At 42.7% G+C, this 12,411-nt stretch overlaps 1 protein-coding gene across 4 annotated transcripts in view; it reads right to left on the reverse strand.

The window, feature by feature from the left end:
• Nucleotides 1-12,411, reverse strand: part of MAD1L1 (mitotic arrest deficient 1 like 1) — a 558,561-nt gene that overhangs the window by 534,341 nt on the left and 11,809 nt on the right. For all 4 annotated transcript variants that reach the window (XM_030577083.1, XM_030577082.1, XM_030577084.1 and 1 more), the window contains exons 5-9: nt 12,211-12,335; nt 11,480-11,561; nt 9,286-9,416; nt 7,724-7,838; nt 6,663-6,724 (exon numbers count right to left, since the gene is read on the reverse strand). In XM_030577083.1, coding sequence (XP_030432943.1) covers nt 6,663-6,724; nt 7,724-7,838; nt 9,286-9,416; nt 11,480-11,561; nt 12,211-12,335 — 515 coding nt within the window. The remainder of the gene's footprint in view (nt 1-6,662; nt 6,725-7,723; nt 7,839-9,285; nt 9,417-11,479; nt 11,562-12,210; nt 12,336-12,411) is intronic.

Raw genomic sequence — 12,411 nt, forward strand, 5'->3', positions numbered from 1 at the left:
AAAGGTTCACTTCTTTGGCTCTAGGTGACAGGTCAGCAGTTTGATGTCTGCTGCCTGCAGCTGGCAGGCTCCATAGAAAGTGAAAATGCTCCTTAAGCGTTGGCCTGAATTCCTGTCAAATCTGCGCTTCTCTTTATACCCTGGGACACCAGGCAGGCAAAGCAGCCCTAATGTGATATCATTGCAGAAGCTAGCCAACCCTAGTCCAGTGATTTAAAGATCACATGATCTCTCCCTATTGCCTCATTTACTCAGTTAAAGCAAGAATTCCTTCAGTACAAGAATAAATCCACTGGCACCCCTTTCATTTAACTCAAATGGTACCTTCGGCACACTAACAGGGTCATCACTACAGAAAGGGACATTACAGTCCGAAATGTCTCATGCAGAGATTGTCACTGCTGAATTAAACACCAGATACTGAAATGGGACGGCTTCATCCCAAAGCAAATGCAAAGATTAGAAATGATGGGGATAATTAATCCCAAGACCTCCAAGGGACATCATGCTCCAATGTAGACTAAGGCCTCCCCCTCCTCCACCTGGCTTTCAGTTTTTAAAAATTAGCTCTTCAACTCACCTGCATTCCTCTCCCTGACACCCTTCATATGTTACTTGTGTTATACTGCAAATACTCTGAGCAAAGACCTGTCTTCCTATGTGTTTGTATAGGACCTAGATCAGGAATCGTCAACCTTCGGCATGCAGCCCGTGTCAGGGTAAGCTCTTGGCGGGCTGGGCCTGTTTGTTTACCTTCCGCGTCCACAGGTTCAGCCAATCACGGCTCCCACTAGCCGTGATTCGCTGCTCCAGGCCAATGGGGGCTGCAGGAAGCAACACAGGCTGAGGGATGTGCTGGCCGCCCTTCCCGCAGCCCCCACTAGCCTGGAGCCGTGATCGGCTGAACCTGAGGATGCAGCAGGTAAACAAACCAGCCCAGCCCTCCAGGGGCTTTCCCTGACGGGCCATGTGCCAACAGTTGCTGATCCCTGACCTAGATCAATGGGGCTCAAATTCTGACTGGGACCTCTGAGCATTATCACAGTATATCAAACACCACAACACTTCAAATTTGATACAAATATACAGGCTTCTCTCATACCTCTCTACCCCCCATTTATCCCTCACCCCCATTTGATGACACAAACAGGCTAGAACCTTTCTTCCTATGAAGACAGATAGATATTGCTCCCTCCAGAGTCAGCCAGGCATGGAGACAGAAAGAAGGAAAAGAATACTGGAGAGCAATGCAAAACATTCCATTGCCCTCTGATTCCTGGGCTGAGCAGACAGACTTCTCTCATAGAACAGCAAAGCCCATGAAAGGGGGAACCACCAATAAACCACACAGCAGTACTAATCGCTGTGGGTCAGCTGCAGCTCTGAAACCTAGTTAGCTAGAGAGAAGTCTGAATAAGCCTAAACTGTCCCCACTTCATCACTCCAGTCAGTCCTCCAGTGTCATCATCCTCCACAGCTTTAAGAGATCCGTTCTACTGCACAGACTTAGATCTATACGATTATCCTACCTGGGGTGCTGTGATTCAGAAATCAGTGACACCAATTTCAAAATAAAACAGAACACAACTGTCTGCTTTTTTCTCTGTGCACCAGTTCTCTTCAAAGAGAGAGACTTCTGGAGTGATCAGAACCCTAGACTTCCTGTGGCTTCTCATTTGTGGGCACCTCTGCCCCACATCCGACTGTAGGAATGGGCATAATCTTCCAAAAGTCTTTCCAAACACTGTAAACTCCCATCTTTGAGACTATACATGAGGTCACTTCAGAACTAACCATACCAGCAACAACAGATGGGAACAGCCTATCTTGAGCTGTACCTCCTTTTTAAAAACAAGCCACCTAAAGCACACCACCCTTACTCCAGTGCTGAACTATTGCAACTAGCATTCTGGGATAGATCTGGTGGTGAAAAACACTAAGCTGTGAGTGATTTACAGGTAGCTGAAGACAACAGCAGCTGAATATAGACAAGATGAGGCAGGTACAAGAGGGAGCTGCCAGATGAGCTATAAACTTATTTAGATTAAAACAGTGGTTTTCAACCTTTTTTTAATTTGCGGACCCCAAGAAATTTCGAACGGAGGTACAGACCCCTTTGGAAAATGTAGACATATTCTGCAGACACAGACTACAGCTTGAAAACCACTGTTCTATGGTGACAACCACCTTTCGTGGACCCCTTAGACACAGTCAGAGGGTTCCCGGGGTCCACAGACCACAGGCTGAAAATCACTGGATTAGAAGATTTACAGGGGCAAGGATCTTGTCTGTCTTTCTCAAGTGCCTCATAGGCTCTGAGCATTATATAAACAAAGAACAATGGGAAGGAAAGAATGGCAGGATGATTAGATTTAAAACAACATTTCCCTTTCAAGGATGATTCTGTGGACGTAACAGTGAAGAAGAAGAGAACTAGACTGAACAAGTCTGAGAAGACAGAAAGGACAGTGAATCAGGAAGAAAAAGCGAGTTGCTGAGATGGGTGAGAAACAGATATGTACTGCACTCTGTCACTGGAGAAACTGTGTGGATCTCTGTTCACGTTCATAATAGCTGCAACAAACAGGAACTCCACTAGACACACACACACACACACACACACACACACACACACACACACACACACACACAGAAAGTGATCACATTGGTGTGGTTTTAAAATAGATTTTAAAACATTTGATTTTAACAAGTCAACAACTTTAATTAGACTAATGCCTGACCTTTTTACGGTGCCCAATTGATGTTTGTACAGGAGTCAGAGCATACCACAATGGAGTGAAATCAATGTTTTTCTGATACAACAAGAGAAAGTGTGCCATCTAGCGGGCAGTTCCTCACACTGACATCAAAATTAACTGCATTTCTTTTTTACAAACCTAGAAACCCAGAAACACTATTATTCTGCAAAAATAATTTTTCCCTGATATTTGCAAGGTTTATTTACATTAGAAGGCGTCTCTGAGGTTATGGTGCCCTCTGCCAAAGCAAATATTCACTGAAGTCTATGAAAGTTTTGTACCGGTGCCCCTCACTAAGTCCTTCTCTGAAAAAAACCAACCACCTGGTCACCTAATCCACAATGATCTGTAAAAATCTACTGTCATCAATGCACCACAGGGAGAGAGACAGAATAAGAAGAACACACTTTACTGACACAGAACAATAGAATCACAGCTCATTCCTAGCGATCAAGAGTTATAATAGTTTATGTCAGCCAGCTGTGACTTTTCTAAAGAGAGTAGGCTGTAGAGCAAAATTAAGAGGCTAATACACTTAATACACAGCAAGTAGATTTATCCTGCAGATGAAAACTAATGTTGCAGAAGAACTGCAGATTTGGGATAACTGAAGGCTTAGCATCCCTGAGAGTCCATGACAAAGTAAATATAAAGGGGCACATAAATTCTGACAGAGTTCCTGCAAACCCAAACTACACCACTCTTTAAGAAGCAGAGTCTAGTAAATTGGAAATTAGACAGCATTAGGACATGAATATAGAGGAATCCTTAGTTAAATGTATATGAGGCTGCAGACAACTTCATGATTTGGGTATAAGTAGACTGTAACAGATAGAATGCCATGTGCAACTTTATAATCTGAGTATGGAAGGGAGCAATTTATAAGTCCAGCATATTGGTAAACTGTTGAAGTTACGATGCATTATAGATAGGGTATAATTAAAATCAGCATGTTCTGTTCTTACCACCGTAAGAGTAGGAAAAACTTTGGGGTGGATGAAAAGGAGCAGTGGAAGGACATCACAAAACAATTGAGGGCTAGGAGACAACGTTAGCCAGTCTTCTACAATTTCTAATGGTTAGGCAAGGGGGAAATCAGTTCCATCTTCTTTGAAATGTGTGATTTCCCACCACCTTGTTGAGATGGCAACAATTCAGAAGTTGTGGTCATTGGACTATGGGACAGGGAGAGTAACCTTTGAGTAAGGTATATAGTTTTTGCACTTTTCATAGTTTATTTCCACCAAAGTTGCGGTACTGGAAGACAACCACCAAATCTACCATAAAACTCCCCAAAAAGATAAGCACAGAGATGTTTGGCCTTAACACTCCAAGAAGATGCCCCTTCCCCTTCCAAATAACATTAGATAAAATTACACACCAAAATCCCTGTTCATAAACTAATCTGACATTAACTGATTGCGGGGACCATGCAATCAGTGAACAAAAGCCATTGCGAGCAGATACAGAAGAGAAGCCTTGGAGAACAGCTGGAGGAAATGAGAAACCATCCTCCCCCAAAAAGCCAGAGGCTGTGCGCTCTTCCCCTGCATTCCACGTATAAATGGAGAAACTAATAAGAAGAGATACAGGGACATAATGCATTCCCTTTCTTCCTGCTTATCTAGTTATTAGCAGACAGACTGCACATTGCACTGGCTCTTTGGGATAACCATTCAACTGTTCCCATTCTCTCCTACTCACTATCTAGCAATTAACTTTCCTCAAGCTTTCACAAGAGGTACGCTCCAGGAATATGATTAGGACAATGATCTCCCTTTATACTGGTTCTTGTATTCCTGGCTGAAAATGAACATAATTCATGCTGAAAAAAGCCTGGATAAAAAAAAACTTGCCCCAATTCCACTTGGTACAATCACATGCAAAAGGTGATCTTCTTGAGAGCAATTTGTTCTTCTGTACAAAGAAACACCCTTAATACTGCTAAACAACGTGCACAATCAAAAACCTCACTAACACTTGCATCGAATATTCTGATTTTAAATGAAGAGATTATCAGACTTCAGCAGGAAGAGTCACTTGGTTCCATTTCTTTCCCACTGTGAAATTACCTCATTAAACCTTTAACAGCTTGAGGTAAGTAAAAGCTTCCATACCACTGTCTGGAAGAGAAAAAGTCTGGGGGGAAGAACTCAGTATTTCATTCTCCTGCAAGTCTGATGCAAGTCTGAACATATGCATCCTGAGCAAAGGCAGGAGACAGTCTCAGCAGTGCTACCTACTGATGTGCATTAAGGAAGAGGTAGCTCATCATATACATTGAACAATACAAAGAATTATGAGAAAACTAAGGGGACATTGCTTGTGAGAGACAATCCTCTTTTACCTAAAGTAGCAGTGTACCCAATATAGAATCCCAAATCCAAACAAGGCTAGGCCCAAATTATGCCATCATTTTGCATGCGCAACTTCCACTGTTTTTGTTTGTTGTGCAGCTGCAATTGATGGGATAAGGACAGGAGCCCAAGTGAGGAAGTTTGATCTGGGGTAACAGTTGTAGGTCAAGCCTAATTCTTGTCTAAAGCATAGCTCTCAATGCAAGGATGCACAAAGGAAAGCAGTTCTTTTGGACAAAACACCTCTCTTCCCACCAATAAGCACAATCACACTTGAAACATTTAGAGAGCCATGGCCCTTGCAAAAGTGACACTTGAGTATGGCCCTAATTTCACAGATTACTCTTCTTGCAAAGCAGCAACTATCCCTGGGAAGATGCATCATATCCCACTCTTTGGTTACATCACAGACAAATTAGAAGAGCCAGAACTGTGATCTAGTTTAATGCTAAACGATGTCAATCTCTGTATTATAGAATATTAGGGTTGGAAGGGACCTCAGGAGGTCATCTAATCCAGCCCCCTGCTCAAAGTAGGACCAATCCCAAAACAGATTTTTGACCCAAATCCCTAAATGGCCCCCTCAAGGACTGAACTCACAACCCTGGGTTTAGCAGACCAATGCTAAAACCACTGAGCCAGCGGTTCTCAAACTGTGGGTCGGGACCCCAAAGTGGACTGTGACCCCATTTAATATTGTTGCCAGGGCAAGCATTAGACTTGCTGGAACCCGGGGCTGAAGCTGCAGCCTGAGCTCCATCACCATCCAGGTGGCGGGGCTTGGGCTGTGGCCCCTTCTCCCGCTATCCAGGGCAGCTGGGCTTGGGCTCTGCTCCCACACCTACCCCACCCCAGGGTCATGTAGTAACTTTGTTGTCAGAAGGGGGTCACAGTGCAATGAAGTTTGAGAACCCCTGATCTACACAGTTACATGTCAGCTCTCACTTTGACTAGTGTTACAATCATTTCACTGTCCCTAGAGAAATTTTCTCAGCACCAAAAGTGAAAAATGTTTATTACACCTCTACCAGCATATAAAACACAGGATAATAAGAGAAAGGGCTGTTAAATTAAGTTGCTACTTTGGAAATAACACGTCAGGTCAGTCTAATGCAACATTCCTGAGATTTCATTACAGGAATTATATTTACAATAATGCATCACAGGCTCACATAAATGACTTGCTGTACATCTCATGAAACACTCCACGCTTAATATGGTCACACTAACTCAATTCCTTCTTAATATGAATGTAGTTATATGCAAGAAGTCTAGAGAACTACGAGCTGAACCAGCTCCCCACCCACCTCAGTCTCAAACGCATTGGGTCAGGCTGTTAGTCACCAGTTCACACATTAATCCCCAAAAGATACTGTATGATTGTATTTAGCGAGGCATAATCATATATATTGCACAGCAGTGAGAGAGAGGAGTACCAACAGGCAAGTTTGAGGACTGATAAGGTGGACAGCCTGACAAGCTTAAGCCATCAAGATCACTAAGAAGTAAAGCAAGTGGAACAAGGTTTAACTCCATCAGCACCTACCTGATATTTAAGCCAGTGCTCTCATCTAGTTTTTCCCAGCTTTTCAACTTTCCCAGAAGTTTCTAGGGAGGAGGCAAAAGTAATCAAAAAAGAAACCCAAGTGAGCGTTCTTGCATCTCAACTCCTATCGCTGCATTTTCCATTCCTTCCAACTTAGCCTTTTCCACTTTAGTCCTGTGGACTTTATCATCTATGCATGGCCCAGCACTGCTGAAACATCATTCCGTGTACCCAAGACACTATTAGCAGCAGCATTAATCTTCCCAACCACCACAGTTACATGGCACAATGTACCATTTCTGTGCCATCCATTATCTATCCTTGTGAATTAACCTCCACTGTACTAGATCCTGGTTACTGCAGAGATCAAAGAAATTAAAGCGGTATTCCAAACATGCCAATTCTATACCAGCTGCTGTACCCATTTCTCCTCCCCCACTACAGGGATATGCATCACAATTCTCTATGCTTTCAATCCCAGTGCCAGATTGGATAGCCCAAGTCAGATCTAGCCCTTATAATAGCTCTGCACCAGAAGAGTTTTCATGACCAGGTAATCATCTTGAAAAATCATTTTACCTTTGATAGAGGGTGGAGAGAAAGGGGTGCTGCTGACGACAGCAAGACAAAGAAATCAATTGTATTGATACAAGACTGTACGTGGCCCCTCCTATCAGCAGCACTGATCTGAGGGTATGCTATAGGCTCCCATTATGTGTCTATCATATACCAGCACCTCTGGCAAGCACATAGGTACCAAAAGGGCATTCACAGGTGGGGTAAGGTGAAAGGGAGATGCCACAATGAAGATGGGCTGCTACTTGGAGAAGTCTTTAAGATGAACAATGGACAGACTTTTGTTTCTCTCTCACTACGAACACTCCCCTCATATGGGTATTCTACATCGTAGGCTACATCTTGGGGTTGGGCCAGTATGAACCACAGCAATCACTGTCTATACCCTCACCATGCACAGAGGAACTAAAGATCCCTAAAAGCCCACACAAGTAAGAGCAGTAGCCCCAATTCTATTTATACAGCAAGTGGTCTTGGCTTCTCACCTCATTTTCCAATTCAAGGGTCACTAGATCTGCCTGAACCTTCTCATAGCGCTCCAATTTCCTCTGGAGACCTTCCACCTCCTCTCTAAGTAACCCATTGTTTTCCTTCATTTCCCTGAGAAAAAGAGAAAGGGAAAAGCCATTAAAAAGCCACTACAGCAACTCAATACTCTTGTGCAAATTCCTGGATACACACACAATTATAGGGAAGCACAAGGCATTGAAAAAGCCATTATGACACTGAGCCAAAGTGGTAACCTTCTATAACCTTTGCTACAAAGTGACTGTTACACAGAAGGCAGTGTTCACTGGGCTGAGTTTGCCTACTCCAAAATGCCCTGAGTTATGTCCGAACATATTAAAATTTCACACAATTTTACCGATTGTACAAAAACAGGATTTAAAGTAACACAACAGTCTTGACATTATGATCCAAAGTCAATATGAATGCAGGTCTGGAACTCAGCACGTAGGGAAACAGGCAAGAATTAGTGCTCTTGTCCGTTTACAAATACTAAGATTTCTTCAGCCCAGAGTTTATTTTAACATAGGTTTTGTGGGGGGTACATTAGTCAGTCCAATGGTGTCAAAAATAAGACCACTAATCTTTCAACGTGCTTCTGTTTCCACTCTACTACAATACATTTCAAAACACAGAGAGGACTGCATAGAGGCAATTGGAAAGTTTCCATGATAAATGGGTCATTGAATCAAGAGCAAACTCAAAGGAGCCTGCTTAGACTCCAGTCTTCTAAATTGTGATAAAGGGAAGCTGGCAAGAACAGATACTCACGTACTTCAGACTTTTTGTGCATTTCTTTACACAGAGATTGAAATTAAACTCTCTCATGATAACAGCATATCAAAGTAATGCCAAATTACTCCATAACACAGGACAATTGAGTTGCAAAATTCATTAGGACTTTGGAAACCTACAAAACAGATTCTAAAAGAGGCAGCACCCAAGCAATTTATAAACTTCAGCAGCCATTCTTTCAAAATGACACCCTGGCACAAGAATGCCTTCAAAACATTAGTGGAAATGCTGACTGGCTGGTAACAAAATAAGAATTTTAAATCTTTGCCAAGATATTACAGGGATAGACACAATAGAAATGTCATGAGATTGAAGAGATAGCCCATCACAAATCCCATATAGAAAGGATTTATTATCAGCAGGTATCTTTAGTATCAGATCCCTCTCCAATCTCCTCTTTACTATGCACAACCTTCCCTTTGATCCAAGCTAGAAGGTAAATATGTCTCACCTTCCAAAATGACCCATACTCATTTCATGATCCCCTCACTCTGTGTGAAAGGAGATTATCCAGAACCTCCAAATCACAATAACTAGTAACCATTACAACACTGGCTCAACCTTATATACAGTAGATATAGAAGACCTTTAAACTCCCTTCCATGGCATTCTATTTGGACATTTCCATTCTGTATAATGCAAAGCACCCAAGTCAGAAAATGACAGCTATAGGAGGATGGACCACAGCAGAATATAGTCATTTCTGACATATGCCCCATACTGAAGGCTGATCTTTCCTTCTCACCTGAAGAAGGCATTATCCTCCCTGAGCTGGAGCAGTTCCTGTTCCATCTTTGGGAATCGGGCCAGCTCTGTTTTCATGTTCTTCACAATTGCAGCATCTTGTTCCTGCAGGGAGAGCTTCTGTTCCAGATCCTGGAAGGCAAGTGATGACATGAGAACATGACAACAACTGAGTTTAGTTCAGGAAGGCTCAAGAGCTACCTCTCCACTGGACTGCTAAACCTGTCCAAATCCTTTTCTCTCTAGCACTCTCTCTATCCTTACATTAACTCCAACAAACATCAGAAATGGGTTCTGTTAACATTTAAAAGGACATCTGCCCTCCTTCTTACATATCAATTCCCTATTTGTCAAGGAGTAATAAGTCAAAGGTCAGCTCTTCTCATCTAGCATAAGGTAATATATGTGAGAAATTAGTACTCTGATGGACTTATTAGGAGTGGACAGAACATACACACACACACACAATGGAGACAGAGGGCAACAAGTCATCCACACTTCTTCATGTTGGTATAACTCTACACATGAGTTTTTTCCAACAAACTAAGAGTTTATTTAGAGCAGAACTGCAGTTTGTTGTCCTCCACACTTTCCCCAACAAGTCCATCTGCAATCAAAAGTGCTGCAGCTAACTGTACTTTGTATGCATATTAAAAATGATACCCTGACTCCAGTGGAAAGATTTCCCCAGGAACAGGAATTGAGCTCAGAGTTGCAAATCTTACCGTTTGCCATGAAAAAGCAAACATGTCTAGAAGTATTGTGCCAGAGCCCTGAGTGACCAGACAAGACCAGGCTGAGTTGGCACCCAAATAATCTGCTACATAAGGATGCAAAACAGTTATCTACACAGAAGGGATCTGTACAGCTTCTGACCAGTTGGACACTCTGATACAGAAAAGACAAAGAGTGTTATAAAGTAACTCCTCGCTTAACATTGTAGTTATGTTCCTGAAAAATGCTACTTTAAGTGAAACGATGTTAAGCTCATCCAATTTCCCCATAAGAATTAATGCAAGGGGAGGGAGGGGCGGGGCTAGGTTCCAGGGAAATTTTTTTCACCAGACAAAATATATTTTTTTTAATTATATACATATACACATACACACACACGGAGAGTACACGTTTTAAACAACAATTTAATACTGTACACAACAATGACAACTGTGAAGCTTGTTTGAGGTGGTGGAATCATAGGGTGGAAGAGGGTGGGATATTTCCCAGGGAATGTCTTACTGCTAAATGATGAACTAACACTCGGCCGAGGCATCAAAGGTTAACATGTTGTTAATGTAGCCTCACAATCTACAAGGCAGCAAGAATGGAGGTAGGAAAGACAGCATGCCAGAAAGAGACATAGATACACACTGTGTGTGTGTGTGAGACACACACACGCACCATGCGAGAAAAAGTCATGCATTGCCCTTTAAGTATGTTGACCCCACTCTAAGTACACTACCTTTTTAAGCAGATCAACAAGTTGCAACAGCAGCTGCTGCCAGCAAGCTTTCTCCATCCTGAGCCCCGTTCCGCACCCCCTGCTCTGTGGAGAAGGGGTACAGGAGCGGGTGGGGCAGGAGTGGAGGGAGGGGGACACCCTGACATTAGTATCCCTCTTCCCCCAGCTCTGCACAGCAAGCGGGAAGATTTCCAGAAGCAGCTCCAAGGCAGAGGGCAGGAGCAGCACAGGGCAGTGGAGGGAGGGACAGCTGAACTGCCAGCAATTGATAGCCTGCAGAGTGGTTGCCGCACAGAGAACTTAGGGGAGCTGATGAGGGGGTGCTGGTCCATCCTGGTTCCCAACCTCCAGCTCCAACATGCTGCTCTTTCTGCAAGCAGCGGACAAAGCAAGCGGCTGCCAAATATCCTGCAATGCTATAATGGAGCATTGCGCAACTTTAAACGAGCATGTTCTCTAATTGGCCAGCGATGTAACAAGAAAACAACATTAACCGGGACGACGTTAAGTGAGGAGTTATTGTATAAGTGCTGAATATTATAGACTGTGTAATCCACCCTTCTAATTTCTGTGCCTTGAAATCTGAATTTAGGCAAGTTCAGCTCTACTACACCTAACAGGCCAGCCATTTATATGACAGAGTGGCTCTCAGTTACTGCAAGGGTAACTCTTTCAGATACTTTTCCTATGTAAAAATGAAAAGCAGACACTCAGCCTGGGTCTCTCACACTCTCACCTTAATTTTCTGCTCGTGTTCTGCCAACAGAGACTGGCTTGTTTGCAGCAACTGGATTTGCTGGTTGGCCTCCTGACATTTTCTGTTTTAAACAGACATAGGAGATTCATTTACATACAAGAATCACTTGATGGGAACAATTATATTAGAAGTATATTAGAGGCACACACTTATTCAAGCATCGTTTATCACCAAGACCAAAAGCAAGAACTGCCCCCCAGGACCTTTCTTTAAGGTTCTGGGGCAACTGAGGAAAGCAGAAATATTCATTCTTATAAAAAAAATGACTCCATATATCCGTAGAGATCCTCACAATCAAGTTACCCCATGCCCATACCAACAAATACATGATTACATTACATAATAGAAAAAGTCATTTAAACCTTGGTCCTAAAATGAAGTGTTGGTAGAGCTGAAAGAGGAGGATGCAGCAGGCAGACACAACCTCATCGGATCTTCTAATCACCTCTCAACTACACATAGTACAAAATCAAGTATCAACATGAATATAAAAAGTAAGGGAGGTTTTAAGCTTGGATTTTTTTTTAACTTAGGTAGAATTAAATTGCTGCTCAGTGCTAGTTTCCGGCAAATTTTATAACCTACACATCCAGATCAAAAAAGGCCTTTGAACAGCAAAAATAAAAAGCTGTTGAACGTTTTCTGAATGACAGCAGCTGCATAAGACTGAAGGTTTGTTTTTTCCTGGCAGTTGTTGATCCCCTACTCACTTGCGTTGCACATCCAGCTGTTCCATCAGCTCCTGCTTCTGAGATTCCTGGCTTGTCATTTGCATCTCCTGATTCATTAAACTCCACTGCAACTCAGATATTTTCCCCTTCAATACGCTGATCATCTGGATTCACAGAAAGAGGGGGAAGAATAAACAACTCACAAATAGACCAATGGACCTCCAGGCTGAACATTATGGA

Source organism: Gopherus evgoodei, chromosome 10, assembly GCF_007399415.2.
Source record: "Gopherus evgoodei ecotype Sinaloan lineage chromosome 10, rGopEvg1_v1.p, whole genome shotgun sequence".
Lineage (NCBI taxonomy): Eukaryota > Metazoa > Chordata > Testudines > Testudinidae > Gopherus > Gopherus evgoodei.